The sequence below is a fragment of the Abramis brama genome (assembly GCF_963993115.1).
Source record: "Abramis brama genome assembly, chromosome: 12".
Classification (NCBI taxonomy): Eukaryota; Metazoa; Chordata; class Actinopteri; order Cypriniformes; family Leuciscidae; genus Abramis; species Abramis brama.
The window spans coordinates 30,029,558-30,046,252 of NC_139974.1; the positions used below are offsets into that span (position 1 = coordinate 30,029,558).

At 37.3% G+C, this 16,695-nt stretch overlaps 1 protein-coding gene across 1 annotated transcript; it reads right to left on the reverse strand.

Annotated features, from left to right (window-relative positions):
• Positions 1 to 3,257: 3,257 nt before the first annotated feature.
• e2f3 (E2F transcription factor 3) lies at positions 3,258 to 16,228 on the reverse strand. Its single transcript, XM_084131007.1, has 7 exons — positions 15,726 to 16,228; positions 13,771 to 13,873; positions 13,397 to 13,616; positions 13,101 to 13,272; positions 9,440 to 9,550; positions 5,184 to 5,322; positions 3,258 to 5,087 (listed from the first exon to the last, which is right to left on the reverse strand). The coding sequence occupies exons 1-7, from the start codon at positions 15,984 to 15,986 to the stop codon at positions 4,813 to 4,815; spliced, it is 1,281 nt and encodes a 426-aa protein (XP_083987133.1). The 5' UTR covers positions 15,987 to 16,228; the 3' UTR covers positions 3,258 to 4,812.
• Positions 16,229 to 16,695: the final 467 nt, after the last annotated feature.

Consider the following 16,695-nt stretch of genomic DNA (forward strand, 5'->3'; position numbering starts at 1 on the left):
CTCAAGATAGTGGTTTGCAGACATTTCTGTCTTTCAAATGAAGAACATGCCATCTAATGGCAAGCAAGAGAAGGACAGTCATTACAAGAGGCATCATGTTGTACCTTAATACATGTACCCGGTTTCACAGACAAGGAGTAAGCTAGTCCCAAACGAAAATACATGTTTGAGCTGTTTTAAATGAAAGCAAATCTTAAAATATGTCAGTGCTATTGTTTTGTCTCAAGACGCACACCAGTAATGCTTTTTCCAAGGCACATTTTAAAAGCTACTTAAATGCGGTAATTGAACTTAGGCCCAGTCCTGTCTTAGTCCAAGCCCTGTCTGTGAAACCGAGCCTTAAAAAAAAAAAAAAAAAAAAAACACATTCACTTATAAATTAAAATCAGAACAAAAAAATGTAAACATTGTTGACAGCACACTAAGGAAATTCCCCCCATTAACAAATTATTTCAAATGGACAATTCTGCATCCATCATTAGACAATTAGCATTTAAATTCAGCAGGGAGCTCAAAAGATCAGCTTGCCTTGTCCTATATTTATTCAAATATAAAAAAAAAAAAAAAAAAAACATCTTTATAAATTCCCCAGTGATTGAACTAACCTTTAATATGGGTCACTAGGTGTTTTCTCTGATGGACACTTTTCCATTTCAGTTGATACCAGACATATCATTTGAAATATGAGTTCAAATGATCAACACTGGGAAAATTAAAAAAAAGTGACATTTTACCCTACTGACATATTACTGTTAATATTAAATGTCTTAGGCAACATCTTGTTCCCTTTTAGTATTTTTTTTTTGTAACATTCAGGATCTGAGAAGTTTCTCAGATGAACCAATGAAATGACAATTCTTAAATTATTGCATTGTGATGTTCTATAAACATCTATTCAGAACCAATTCTGAGGGTTGTTCCATAAAAGACGCTTAGAAAAGCGGGGATTAAACTCCAAAACCGGACTTGAATGAGCCTAACAAATAAGTTGGGGCTAAAGTGGTTCCATAAAAGGTAATTGAAGTTCACGCAATCTCACTAATTTGATCCAGGTTTATCAAGTCTAGATAATTGCGTGTGCACGCGTTTCTGAAGCAGCCCTAGAGGTCGATCGTGGATCAAATCGATCAAACAGCGTATATTTTATGCTGTTTTTTTCCCCCTCAGTGCAAAACTTACATTTTACAGTTATATTCTCCATCTGTAAATGTTAGAAAGTCATGCAAATGTATCCATTTTGCCGCTAATCTTCATATTGAACGAGCGCTGCTGCGCGCATGCGCACCAAATAGGAGCGCAATAATTAAATATACATTTTGCTTGGAAAATTAATACGCGATATTTTATAACACTAGAAATATCTTCTAATTATAATAATTTATCTTTAGGATGTTGGATAAGTTGCCGTAAACTTCTAGCGAACAGAAGTACTTCAGTGAACAGAAGTAGCCTAATTCAGGGAAGTTTATTTTAAGAAACTAAATATATAAAGATACAAAATATAGTTTTGGGTATAGGACCTATGCTACTTAATAAAGATGATGTATACTTATTTAGAATGCTGAGAATTACAGCTTTTAATGCAATACTTTTTGGAGAAAGCAAGAATCCCCAGTTTTAAATGAGTGGTTAGATTTAGTTTCTAAAGTACATTATGGAGAGGATAACATGAAATTAAGAGCAAATGTATACATTTTGAAAAGATATGTGCAACTCTAAAATCAAAGAATATTCCATAAAATAAAGGAATATATATTAGCCTACATTAACTACATTTTTATATAACCCTCCCTCCCTTTTATTTCTAGTTATTTTATTTATTTACTTATTTAATATTGAATATTTGATATTTAAATAATATTACTTGAATAACTATTAGGAATTATGTGTCATTATAAGAGTTTGATATAAATATGTGAATGTTAGATTTTTATTAATATTTATTTATTGTTTTTTGTCTTTTTCCCCTTAAATCATATGTATGTGTTGGTGGGTATTATCACAAAAGAAAAAAAAGTAGAAGGAAAAATAAGGAATATTTATTGGGGGAAAATATGATGTCTTTAAAGGAACTGTCCATTTGTATAATTGTGTTAAATGTGTTTGAATTGAAAGACATACATATATATATATATATATGCTAAAATATTTGTTAGTTGGACATTAGATCCCTTATTTAGAATTTTAAACCTACAAGTGTATTTTTATGATAGCAATAACTGTAAAGGGACTATTGGGGTAAATCAAATGTAGGTTAATATACTGTCAATTACTAAGCTCAGATTCATCTTACCAGTTAAAATTTATATTGTGCTTTTGTAATTATTTATTTTGAATTTTGTGATTTTAACTTCTGCTTTAAAAAGCTTTTTTTTTGTTTGTGTTCTAATGTTCTTCTAATAATCATAAACATGTACTACAGCTGCCAAACAAAACCAGAGAGAAAGGTATTCATAAATCTTTAAAACAATCTAATTAAATCTTGGGCACAAAACATTCAGCCAGTAAAAAAAGAAAACCTGTAGTATATATATTGTATTCATCTATCTATATCTATAAATACAGTACACACATATATATATATATATATATATATATATATATATATATATATATATAAAATATATAGAGGTCTATATTGTCTAATTTATCATTGTAGCCTTATTTAAGTTGATTTTCTGTATACTGTGCATTTATTTTTGGACTAATAGTGGTTAATAAAGTCCAATAATGGTATGAGAGAGTGTCAGTGGTAATATCATTGTGTTCCTATTGGTCAGTGTTAGAGGATCTGTGTAACAGCTGAGGCTTAGCCTGACAGTTAGCCTGCCCTGGACCAGGGGTGCGTTTCCCAAAAGCATCGTTAGCCAACTATGGTCGCAAGTTCCCTCGTTACCAATAGAGTTCAATGGACATTGCGATGAACTTGCGACCATAGTTGGCCAACGATGCTTTCGGGAAACGCACCCCAGGCTAGTTTCCCAGCATAAGTTGCCAGGGTAACTGAGTTTGAACTATTTTAAGTTTGCTTTATGAAACAGAATCCACCGACAATAAGTCTGACTAACCAAAATAAGCCTGGCTTGTATTCTAATCTTGTTTTATGGAACAACCCTCTGAGAATGATCAAAGTTCAGCACATAGTTAGGACAAGCCAAGACCAACAATTCTAAATAGAACAAGATATATAAACTGATCATATCATTACATAAAAGGTCTTTTACATCATATGTATCCATGATCACCGGAACAGAATGTGCAGAAATTCATAACTTTATTAAAAACAATTTTCAAACAATTAATGCACAGTTTACAGTCCACATATAAAACTTCACATTTCACACATTGGCACAAAACTGCCTCTAATTGTAAAAAAAAAAAAACAAAAAAAAAAACTGCACTGTAGGAATAGAATACATACTGGCAAAATGATTAGTCATTTTTCTATGCAATATGGCTGCATACATGACCAACATCCTCATTCCAATGCAGAACCAAGAGAACTAGTGAGCATTAGCACTAATTCAAATTTAATATGTACCATAATTTACTTTAACCACAGCAAAAAAAACTGCATTAACAAGTTACTTCACATCTGAAGTATTACACGATTGAACGTTACAACTAAAATACAACTAAAGTAACAGAATGGTTGTGTCTAATTTGCTGGACTGAAGGTATTTAAAAGGGGGGGGGGGGGGGGACTAGAATGCAGCCTGTGTACAAGCCCGTAATGCGGTTGCGCTAGAATAAAACCAAATTAACTTAATTTATAGGATTGAACAAAGAAACATACGATGGGAAATTAATGTGCACTACACAAAACAGCTGCTACTGAAAAACCTAAAATTCTCTGTGGGACAGCAAATGTTAGATAATCAAGTGGCAAGTTACGCCACAGATGTCCATGATGGCTTCATAAGACTCAAGTCTTCAGTGCAATTCAGATACTGAAATACATTCAACATGAAGGGGGACTAGATTAGGGTAATATCCAAAATTCAGTTTCCAATCTAGAGTTTACAAATTAGCCAAAACTGCACAACTTGCAGAATCATTACATTGTTGTTTACACATGAATCACACCAAAAATGGAGGAAAATACATGTTCATTTCTTTGCACAAATCATTTGGTAACAAAAGTGATAAGACGCTGTAGTTCAGGAAAACCGATTTCATTCTACATTTACCCAGACATCACTAGATCACCACACAAAGCACCCACTCCTTGATTTGTGCCCTGAGATACTGTACACTGGCATATAGCATAGTAAGTGATAAAGCACCAAATGCACTTTGGATCATTCAATAAGGGAATAACTCGCTGATCTTCTTTGATTTTCAGCTAGCCTACAATGCTGAGATGACTTTCCCCATGAAAGCAAGCAAGAGATTAACTCAATGGGAGAAAACAAAAACTTGCATTAAGAGTAGAGAAATACTCTATTTTTGAGGAAATTGTGAACTTTCTGCATTATTCGCAGGGGCTGCCCATCACAAAAACCAGTATAACATTTACAGACCAATCACACAATTCATGCAACTCACCACACTAAAAATTACTTTAAAATTACATTATCAGGGTACAGAAACCCCATCTGTACAGTAAGAGACAAGAGAAACCTTGGATCCTGAGGCAGTAAACCTAAAGATCCATGCGTAAACTGAATGTCAAATGTGATGAGGAAATTCAGTCTGTAGTTCATCCCCAGATTTACGACCCATCAATCTTGTTAATCTAGATTTCATTCAGGAACTAAGCACCACCGGTCAACTAACTTGAAATCAGGTCCGGCTGGCTTCCGGGATCGCTCATATCCTAAGCAGGTCATCCAGCGCTAGCGTGTCCAGGTCGCAGGAGTCGAACAGATCACTTATACCCTGCTCGTCACCCAAGCTCAGCATGTATTCGTCATTGAGTAGAGCAGGAGACAGCGGCACGAAGGGGATGGACTCTTCTGGCTGTTGGAGAATGGAGGACAAGGAGGAACTGAGGGGTGACATGGGGGCACTTCCAGCCAAGGACCCAAAACCATTGACGCTACCGTTCATCTTCACACCATCAGCCATTCCATCTGAAGCAGCTTCTGAAATTATATAGAATGGGAAAATATACTTGAAGCAAACTTTTGTTTTTGGAAGGACCACATGTTATTGTTGCTGTAAAAGTTGTGAGTTCTTGCCTTGGGATACTTTGAGAAACGCAGGGTGATTTCCATTCACATCAAGGCCGTTGTGCAGCAGACTCCCGGAGTCGCCACCGTCCGTACAGAGGAAAACATCAATGGGACCTTTGGAGCTACTCAGGTGGACCTGTAAACTCTAAACAGACATGCAAAGAAGTTTAAGTATAAAAGGAACAAATAAATTACTTTAATGAGCTGCCTCTAAAAGAACCAGAGTAACTTTAAATGGCTATTCACAAAATTCATTGAAACTGAAGATAAAGTTCATTAAAAAACAACAAAGCCAAAAATAAACTTTAATCATAACATTTGTTCAATTACACTGTTTAATTTGCATGAGGAAGTTTTTATATCAACTTAAAAGTTTAAAGTCTACATGTTACAAATGAACGAAAGACTTGGAAGGTAAATTAAAATATTTATGTTCCCTGTAAATTATCTTTGGCTGCATTATGATTTCTAAATTAAAAAAAATGATCAAGATTTTTAAACCATTCAAGGGAGACGAGACACAAACTCACTGCCGTCTCTAAGAACTCGTCTTTGGAAAATGCTAAATTAAACATCACTGTTTGAGGGTCAAGGATTTCAACCCTTCCAAACCATTAAGGCCAAAAATTGCTGTTTCAGCCAAAAAATGTCCAGTTGCTGAAAATTTGGTGCATTACTCTAACAAAGTCCCGTGAGAGGAAAATATTTAAAGTATACCCATCTAACAATTTGCTACATTAAAAATTTGCTACATCACATTTACACTCACCAACCCGCCAAATGCATGTTCAAATCAACACGAACAACTCACTAGCCAATTAGGCGGGTTATATTCGTTTTATTACTCTGAATGTCACCACTATGAGCCAATCCCCTATGAGAGCCTCTGACACTCTGGTTCATTGGCAAAGAGACAAGATGCCACTTTTTCCAACTCGTTCTCACATTTTTTTTTCCTTTCTTTTTTTTACTGTACAGATGTCTAAACACTCCCTTTAGCATATTTCACCATTAAACATTCGTTTTGGAGCGAGCTTAATTTGGAGTAAAAAAATGCTTCTTTTTTTTTAAGTCAGAATTTTACAACGGGTAAGATTCAGTTTGTGCCACTTACACCAAGGTTTATTTGCTGCTTTTTCACATTCCATCTGCCTCGTGACAGATGAACGAACTAATGAATAGTCTAAAGTCAGAAGATGGTATTTGACTTCAATAATTTATTTTTATTTCTGATATGTTTGTTAAGGCTTGTAGATGATCTAAACGGCTGGTAACTTAATTTAGCAGCCAAATTGGCTAGTGAGTGAAAACTCAAACACCAATTATTATTCATTCCTACTATCACAATATCACTATTTTTGTCAGATGTGTTGTATTGTCCGGTGAGCTGCAAGACAAAGTATATAAATTAACTGGCTTCCAGTTTTGCTCTCGGAATTCAACTAACTTTTTTTTGCGTGTTCATTTGTATTGCCACATCAGCAATCAACCTTTTTTTGCGTTATCCTGGCTGAAGGAAACATACAGCGTGAATGACTACCCAGTTTGTGAATAAACGACTCCAATGAGAAGGTTTTTAATTCATCTGTCAAAGTGACTCTTGAATGAGTTTTACTGTGTCATTAATAGCTCACTCGCTCAATGAATCAGTTGGTTACTGAATTAAAATCTGTCATGAGCAAGTCACTAAAGTCATCTCACTCAGTGAGCACTAAAGCTACCTACATACTCGCAGCAAAGCTCGTATGCTAAGGATTTTATTGATACCGATACTGCTTGATACTACTCTCCATAATTTGGTGCAAATAAAACAAGACAGGACAAAAAGATATGAAAAGACAGTTATATTACTCTGTTTGCAGAAATGCGCTAAATCTCCCTACGGTTGAACATTAACCATTCAAACTAGGCTGTGGTAACTTTGGACGCATTTACACCTGGCACTTCATGCATTCTCTGATCGTGAAAAGACCAAGTGTAAACGCCCACCGAAACGGTGGTTTCGAAATCTGATTTAAAACACTTCAGGAGGGTGTTTTTAGATGCTTTCCAGATGAAACTGGACAAGTGTTTGCATCTGGTTGTTGAAGCCACACAATTTTATGGTATGACAGCGCTACTGCAACATGCATTGCCACAGATATAGCCTGACAAAGATGAACAGTTTAGTATCTTTCTTCAGCAAGCACATGCACAAATTGCATCCAAATATTTCACCTTCCGGGGTCACATCCTTAAAGCTCAGAGTCACTTTCATTCAACGTGGTGAATGCTAAATTGCGGACTTTGATCTTGAAATAAGCTAATAAATTACAATTCCTTTTTTTTTTTTTTCTTTCGGTGATGCGTACTCCGTTGAATTTGCAAATAACGTGAGAATTGAAGATTTGTTTTGTGGAGACATTTGTGTGGCCAAGCGTAAATGAAACCATTTTAACAAATTGGATGGCTATCTGGGGTTGTATTCACAAAACATCTTGAGGCTAAAAGTAGCTCCTAACTTGCCAATTTAGGAGAAACTCTTAAAAATAATGGGTGTGTCAGTCCTAATTTTAGGACTCTTAAATTTAAGAGTAATTTACAAGGCATTTTAGAGCGAACAGCAGCTCCTAAATCTGTGAAAAGTTTGTAGTCAAGAGGACTCCTAAGTCACTAAGACGAAAATCACAGACAATCTTAATGGCTGTTGCCGGCAATCCTCCCAAAGACGCTGTACACCGTTGAGGCAATAAGTATAGAGCCTTGGGTGCTGAGCTTTTTCTTCATAAATGCAATAAATATTTTGATTTATAGATTTCATAACATAAAGGTTCCTTTATGTATAGGCAATATGCATTGAATGATGGAGAAAACATTGCAGTCAAGTGGACCTTTCTCTCTCCCACTTCGCTTCCTGTCATTCTAAAAAGGCAAAAAATGGCAATAATACATCTATAATAAATAAATAAAAAAAGAAAATTATGTCTGATTACTGGCAGCAGTTGTTTCACGAGTTCACAACTATAAATGATTGGATAGAGTAAAATAAGCCTATTTGCCGTGCTGTCCGATGGGATCGAGGGCTCAAAGCTTGGAATTTAGCCCGAACCCAGAGTACTCCCCCCATCCACGGCTGGGCCGAGAGTGAGGAGTCGGAGGGATGCAGAAAACTGTTGAGGTAACCAGGTAAAGTCGGCTGTATATACTGTATATATGCCTGCTCTTGAATTGATTAGATAATGTTCCTCCAGAACTTTGTTTATAAATCAGAAATTGTCTCTTGAATTCTGCAATCTTTCGAGATGCAGACATGTAAGAGGCTGACAATTAGTTGTTTAATTAGTGACTACTTTATAAAATATTTATTTGAATATGGCAACATTTTTATTTTAAAATCTTTAATTGAATCTGGCAACATGATACCTCGTTCTACAATATCTCTATGATTGAATCACTGACAGAGACCTCTCCCCACTCACCTACTTATTAGTAAGCTTGTTGACATCATCCATAGCAACGAGGTCAAACCCGCCCTTACTCTTAGCTTAAGACTTCTCTATTCCTTGGTAAAAGTTGGTCTCAGTAGCTTTGTGAATAGGTTATGACATATAAATCTCTTACCTAATAACTTTTACTGCTACATTGTTGTGAATACGGCCCCTGATCAGTAAAAACGCATTGTGACAAGTGTAAAGAGGCCCTGTAACACGTGAAAGCCGTGAAAGAATTGAATTCAGGATTGCGTGCCAACTAAGAGGCAGGTCACAGTGTTTGTCAGTCAGTGCGAGATCCGCATTGAGCGCTTAAGTCTTTAACATTACGCACCTCCCAAAGAAACAAACCTGAAGAGACTCACATCATGGACCAATGACAGTTCAACAACATTACTGCCCTGATGAGAAAACTTTCATTTTCCTGTTATCACTGTGAAGCTGCTTTGAAACAATCTGTATTGTATAAAGCACTATATAAATAAAGGTGACAACTAAAGGTGACTTTGTTCTTCAATTTAGCTTGAACTATATCCTGGTGCATTTATGGTGTTGAACTTAAAGTTTAAAAGAGTTCAAACAGTATACCAACTAGATGTTCATATGTTCGAGAGTTTTGTTGTAATAAGCTACATTTAAAAGAAGGTTTTTGAGTAGTTGTCTATAATATAAACATACCATGTATGGCAGAATACAGTTAGATTCCCAACCATAGTAGAAAACAGTCCTTGTTTCATGGAGAGAGTAGGTCTTTAAACACTACATGCATGAAACTAAAACAAAATTATTTACCTCCTTTGGATCAGGCACTTCCAGCTTTGTTTCAGATGGTGCTTTGATCGCTATGACGGTTTGGTCTTTTAGGCTCTTTATTCTTCGGATGTCCTGATAGGTCACGTAGGCATATGTGAGAAAGGTTAAGGACAAAACAAGCAAATACTAAGTCTTTCAACACATCATCTGAATGTTCATTCATGTTTATTTCCTGCTGTAACTAGTAGTAAAGAGAAGAGGTGATCAGTTCACGTGCCACTTGAACTGAGGTGGCTACAGCAATCTGTCATGCCACATTAAAGGGACGCTTCACCCATTTGCATTAAGCTTTGCATCGTTAGAAACCCAGTCATATTTTTGAATGGTCGTGCATTATTCCCCCATTTTCCCCTGAGACGGGAGAAATACGGATTTCAGTGTTGCAGTTCCTGCTTATAATGATGTAAAAATCACCATTTTGCGTCATTCTAAGCAGGAAGTACCATATCTTTGTAGAGGGGTTGAGACTACAAACACTCGTTCCTCATTTTTCCAGAGGGTGGGACCCACTCACGCTACAGACCTATTACAGATCAGTGGGGTGGGACTTCACTTGTAGAAACTAAAAGCAATATCCGCCATCTTGTTTGGAAGCTAAGCTAACAGGCACTGTGGAGCCAGATGTGAAGTTACGACAATGGCGGAAGGTACTCAATATGATATGGAAGAGGATTTTGAAGGTCTGATGCTCGAATCAGATGTTCGAGGCTACTTTTACGAGCCGCAATATAGCGAAGAGCAGCTGAGGCTGATGGAGGAACAGGAACAGAAGACCTGCCTGTCGCGGACGCGGACTGAACATCCCCGGTACCATGCAACAATTCACCATTTCGAAAGAAATACAAACGAGGAGTAATTCACTAATGAGTTCACTAACTAACTAGAAATTGTGTGTGAAATGAATTTCAAGCTCTGGTGGTAGCTAGCCTTGTAGACGGAAGAGTGATTTCTCTGATAGGCGGATTCCTCATAGGCGGTGTTCTGGATTAGTGGGAGTGGCTTGCGAAGTTGTGCAATGTGGTGCATTGTGGGAGTTGTTGTCTTCCATACAAATGCACCCTAAAGTTACTTTGTCTTTCCTCGGTCAAGAAGGCACCAAATTAGAAATTTATGTTACATTTCGACTACATACATGTCCCACTTTCAATAAAGATTAATGTTACCACAGGTGAAATGCTCCTTTAAAGAGCGCCAAAACAGCATTATTTGAATTTTCTAATAAAACCGACAGACCTTGAAAGCTGACACTTTGTTTCAAATCAAAAGTAACAAAGCTTACTGCAATTTATTGGATGGGAGGTGCACTACAGATAAGTTATGTTCAACTGACAACAACATCTTGCAATTTAAGAATTGATATTGGTTCATCAATTAAAATCTATTCAAATTGAGAAGACGATATTTTTAACCCAGCCCTACAACTAATGCCTGCTACAGACTGTGCGATTTCAGAAATCCTATAGGATCATTACAAATCACACTGTATGACATGGATCTAATAAACTTGGGTACGACATGTATGTAGACTATACAATGACACCTATTGAACCATAGGCTACGATGCAAGACAGTATAGAACAGGGGTGCCAAATCCTGCTCCTGCCGATCGACTGTCCTGCACAGTTCATCTCCAACCCTAATCAAACACACCGGCCTTTAATTTTCAAGTGATCCTGAAGAACTTAATTGGTTGCTTCAGGTGTGTTTGATTAGGGTTGGAGATGAACTGTGCAGGACAGTCGATCGGCAGGAGCAGGATTGGGCACCCCTGGCATAGAATTAAATGTCATCAGCATGTGCTAGTGGTAAACAAATAGAGCAAGATGAATCACACTTTGGCAATTGTACTTTTTATGTGCGCAGCAAAAAAGAATGAGGAAGCGAAAGATGAGAATATGGACGTGGTCATGGCTGGGGAAAAGAGGCCAACATGGCATGCCAATTTTGCAAATGGAGCTTGAGGTAAAGTAGTTTTTAGTTTTAGCACCACATCACATTGATCAATATGTATTTTAGGGCTGTACTGTCCTAGTCGATTAATTGGTCGATACGTTCTGGTTCGACCAAAATTCTGATTGGTCGATTTTCTGCCGCGTTTATTTCATCAGTTTTGCCGCGCTGAGGCGCGCTCATTTCATCAGGTGGAAAGCACTAACTGCTAACGGGGGTGTTTTCAGAGTACCCTTGTTTCACTGTAACAGTCTGTCTTCAAAACACCCCCCTTGTTTTCACCTTTTTTGGATTAGCCCAACCCAAGAGAAAGCGTCGAGCATAGAAGGTTTGATGCTGAATATTATTTATTTAATTGTGAGAGCGTTTAATAGTCAGTCCTCTTCTAACATGTCAACAACAAAGAAATCGACAGTGTGGCAGCATTTTGTTAAAATTGATAACAGGAAAAAGGTCAAATGCAAAGTTTGCAAGCAACAGTTTTTCACAGCTCGACGACAAACATGACACATCTAAAAGTGGCAAGCTCACTTGTCTGCGTTAGCTTGCCCTGTCTGTTTTGAGTAGGCTATATGAACATATCAGAATTTGCATATTTCAATGTTTTAGTGTGATAACCTAACTTTTTTATTTTTTATTTGGAGCCTAATGCGCAATTGCGCTGTTGGTTGTGTTAGTTTTGAGCCTAGGATGCTTTATTTTTCAGTTATGCACTTTATTTCGTTTCTGCTCTTGATCTGGTTTGTTTAATAAATATTCTTTTTTTATTAAAGTGGACGTGCCTTTTGTGTTTATTAAGAGTAAAAGCTTTAGTTAATAGTCTATTCGTGTCTCAGCTGCGAAGCTGAGCTCATGTTCAGCCTCGCTTGGTGCGAGGACATGCACGGTGAAATGATAGTGTCTGACAGTTATAACTTATTATTATAACATATGACAAAAATAATTGTCTAAATTATGTTGCATATTCCTCAACAGTTCTTGTGATTATCACTAGTTGACAACATAGTACTATTTTCGGAAATCATAAGCTATGATATTGCGCAGGTGCACGTGATGCAGCGCTGTCAAGAGCTGACAGACTCAAGTGTCAGACTCATTTCAGTGCAAAATAATTAGGTCAAAAACGATTTAATATACTGCAAATAGCCTACTAGTTGTTTATGTTTATCTATAATTCATTTAGGCGGACAACAAGGCTACCAAGTACTGCGCAAGTACTGCGCGCCTAATTAATTTAACGTTTTTTTTTTTTCTAACGTCATTTTTAGTCGATTTTAGAAAATTTCAGGACTTCAGTCGACCAAGATTTTGTTTGGTTGAGTACAGCCCTAATGTATTTCATGTTGCATTTTTATTGACTAGTCAGTAGACATAGGTTGCATCAATCACACTGCGAGATGATCATGCTAAATTTCTTAAACTGTCAGAAAATTATTGCAGGCCATCTTTCGTTACAAGACCATGACAACGGCCATCTTTGCACCTCTTTACCTATACGACGTAGGACCATCGTTTAGGAGCCATAACCACAGAAATCGTCACCACAGAATTGGTCATCTTTCGTCTGGGACAGCCCAAAATCGTACAATGTATACCAGGCATAAGGCTTGGATTCCTACTCCTGCTGTCCTTTTCTGGCCTTCAGTGATCATTACACACTTCAGAAAGTACAGATAACTGCTAGTGAAGGATATTTCTGACTGTGGATCTCCTCGGTCATCTGCTGGACGTTACGTGTGCAGGTCTGAATGAGCTCATCCAGTCGTCTCTCCTCCTGAGTGAGCGCCAGCATCTCTCTGGCCAGGCTGTGACTCTGCATCGCTGGAGACGGAAGACCACCTTCTGACGGGAGACTGGAGCCGCTGCAAACACCAGAGCACAAGTCAACGCTTAAAACACTTCAAAATCCAAACATGCTCAAATCTACTAAAACTTCCAAAATAACCAAGTGTTGCAGAATATGAACCACGATTTTAAGTAACCCACAGCCATTGTATGTTGTTCTTAGACTTTTTCTTGATGAGGCGCACTCCCTCCAGCACGTTGGTGATGTCATACAGACGTCTCTTCTGGACGTTGAGCACAATGGCAGCTTTATTGAGATCCAGGACTCCATCGGAGGATTGCGCCAGAAGCTGACAGAACTTTTTAGTCAGAAAGCCCAAGGACGTGTCGTATCGAGTCTTCTCCGGTGGGGTTTTAGGAGCTGAAATGCAAGAGGTCATTCAATCATTCATAACTCTGCGGCAGAAGGAAGAAGGGCTGGTTGGTGATGTAATTAGATGGTATAATTTAATATCGGTGACTCTACACACTTATCGCATGAGCAAAACTGTGGAATGACAGAATTAATTGAATACCTTTGGGGACCTTCAGTTTTAGGGCTCCTTTGCGACTCCGAAAGGTTTTAGCTGGCTCGCTGTATTGGTGGTCTGTGATGTCAAGCTCCAACCTCCTTTTAGCCTGTGTCAAGAATAAAATAAAATAAAAACATGAACTCTTTTGGTCATGCGTTTGTGAATTTGTCAGGGTTATTAGACTACATTATTAGAATAGTATAAGACTACTATTATTACCCTCAATTTAAATAGCAGCTAAAACTAATGTGCAGATACACAAACTTTTACTCCATTCAATGTGCTCAATCATCAATAGAAAATGTATGAGTACATCAAATCTAACACTTGTGTTTAGACAAGTTGGTAAAATAATTGGACAATAAATCTCAAATCTGTCAATATATTGTCGGTTACCATTAAAAGGTACATTTTTCAAGACTAACAGCTTGTGTGTCCCTAAAAGAGCATCTCCAGCAGACTGTACAGGCTCAGATTCATCTGAAAAGCAGCAGATATTGTTTTTTCATTTGTCTAGTAATACCACTTCAAAATTCAACACACAGATAGTAGGGGAGAAATTAAAATGGCTGTCCTCCATTACCTAAGCCTTAAACTCAGTGACCACTGAGAAACTTAGAAAGGACAAATGACACTTTAGTTAATTATAGATGCAGTGAATATCTATTTATGCATTTTGCATGTCGCAGAAATACCGCTGTCATCACTACATGATAAAGGGGGAAATATATTTGATGTCATAGGAAGTGCACTTCTTAAGTGCTGCATAAATGATTGCATGCATTGCAACTTTAAACAAATAAAATACAAAACAAAAAATCCGTTAGGAATTAGTTTTAGCATAATCTGATTTTGGTTGAATTTAATGTCCTACATATTTGGTAACATTAACTGACATGCGTAACATTAGAGATCCTAATAGCATGTTATTTAGAATCACAATTTTAATTTTATGATTGATAAGTACCATATAATTTGATTTATTCTCGCATGACGTTTTTTTTTTTTTTTGCTGTTGATGTTCCTTCATTCATCCCAATTTATTTTTCCTTCCCATCTTTGATCACTTGTATTTCACTTCAGTTTTGCATTTGTCGTTTTTAAATTCAAAACAATGTAGATTTGTTAAGTTTGAAAAAGTTGTATTGTTCCAGAAACCTATAAAACATTTATAAAACAAAAGTTTGATATCTCAATAAGCCGTTTAGCTTTGGGTAACATGAACACCACCGACCTCACGTATGAAAAAATAATTTATAAACAAATGCCAGTCAGGAGTTTTTGCAGTAAATCACGATTAAAAACAACAGTTAGCAAAGCATTCGGCTTAGCACAGAGTCCGCGAGCTCAGAGATGACTCCATCCCCCATCCTAAGACAACAAACCAGGGCCTAGACTTCACTATTTCAAGCTTTTGCATAGAAAGCAGACTCTTATGAGACCATATATACTCGATATTAAATTGCATATGGTCTATATTCGACCTATATAGAGCTATTTACGGCAGTAACCCTCGAGCTTTCGAATAAAACTTTAAAAGGCGTGCAACTGGACAACCAATCGAGTTACAAATACTACAGGACTGCTATTTTAAGTTAAAGAACAACATAATACATTGCAGCATCTTGTTTAACACGATTATAGTCGTATTGTCCAATACAGTTAGTTATATCGTGACTACATCGCGGAAATGTGTGTGTGTATGTTTGTGGTAAACCATCATCATGCGTCATTACGCATTTTTAGGGGACATTCAGTAAAGTTCTTAATTAGTTAAGTATCGTAAACGTGCTGATTAGTTCTGCACAATAAACCTGCCTACTCCGTATACTGAATGCACATAACGCAGATCCAGCAGTTAGCCATGATGACAGCAGAAGTAGGCTAAGTGGACTTAGCCTAACGACTTAACATTTGCAGGATTGAATGTGTTTGACAGAATTAAAGCAGACACTTACCGGTGGTCGTCCTAGTGTGGGTCGTAGTCCTGTCCCATGTGTCGCTCCTTGTAGAGGAGTTGTGTACAAACTGTCAGCAGAAGCCTCGGGCACACAGACATTATTAGTGGACGGCGGTGTGTTTATCTGTATACGGGCTGCTGCATTGGAATAAGCTGCACATCGTCGATCGGAAACCGCACTAAAAACACCGTGTTGTTCGCCTCTAACAACCCCTGTTAACATAATTTGTCCTGGGACCGAGGAACCCCCCTTTCTCATGATCCTCAGAGGCGCAGGTTCCCTTTGTCCCACTTGTGATTAGAGGCTCTTTTTCTATCAAATCCGAGCGAGTGGCTATAAAATAATCATAAATTATGAAAGCGCACAGTCTTAGGAATGCATAGCTGTAATATGAGTGCGATTGCTAAATCCTAAAACACCCGATGTAAGCGATTAAAATGCGATGCAAACTCCCTCTCGCTAGAGCGAAAAATGGCTCCAGGAAGCGGACAATGAAGTAGGGGATGAGGTTTACGCGCGAAAGGTCCTCCCGCGAAACTCAGATTTCCCGGGAAATATTTGAAACAGATTTGCATATGTGCAGTCATTCGCCAGCTCCGTTCTGTTTTCCGCCCTTAAGTGCTGACGTGTAGGTATAGTGGAGCCAATGAAAACGCACGATGGCGTTTTTTTTAATACACCGGTTTGCCCTCTAGAAGGCGCTAGATATGCGACACAGGACAAATGGAAAAACACATGGCTAAATGCTAACAGACAGATCTCGATGTACATAAATATTAAGCAAATAGTAGACAAATCCACCAAAGCTCGTAAAAAAGACCAGTGTTGTTATCCTTAACTAAAACGATATATATATATAACATTTACATTAATTGAAATAAAATAAACATTAACTGATTTAAAAAAAGTAAACGTATTTTATTTCAGTTTATAATACAACATAAATCATAATTTCTAGTACTCAACT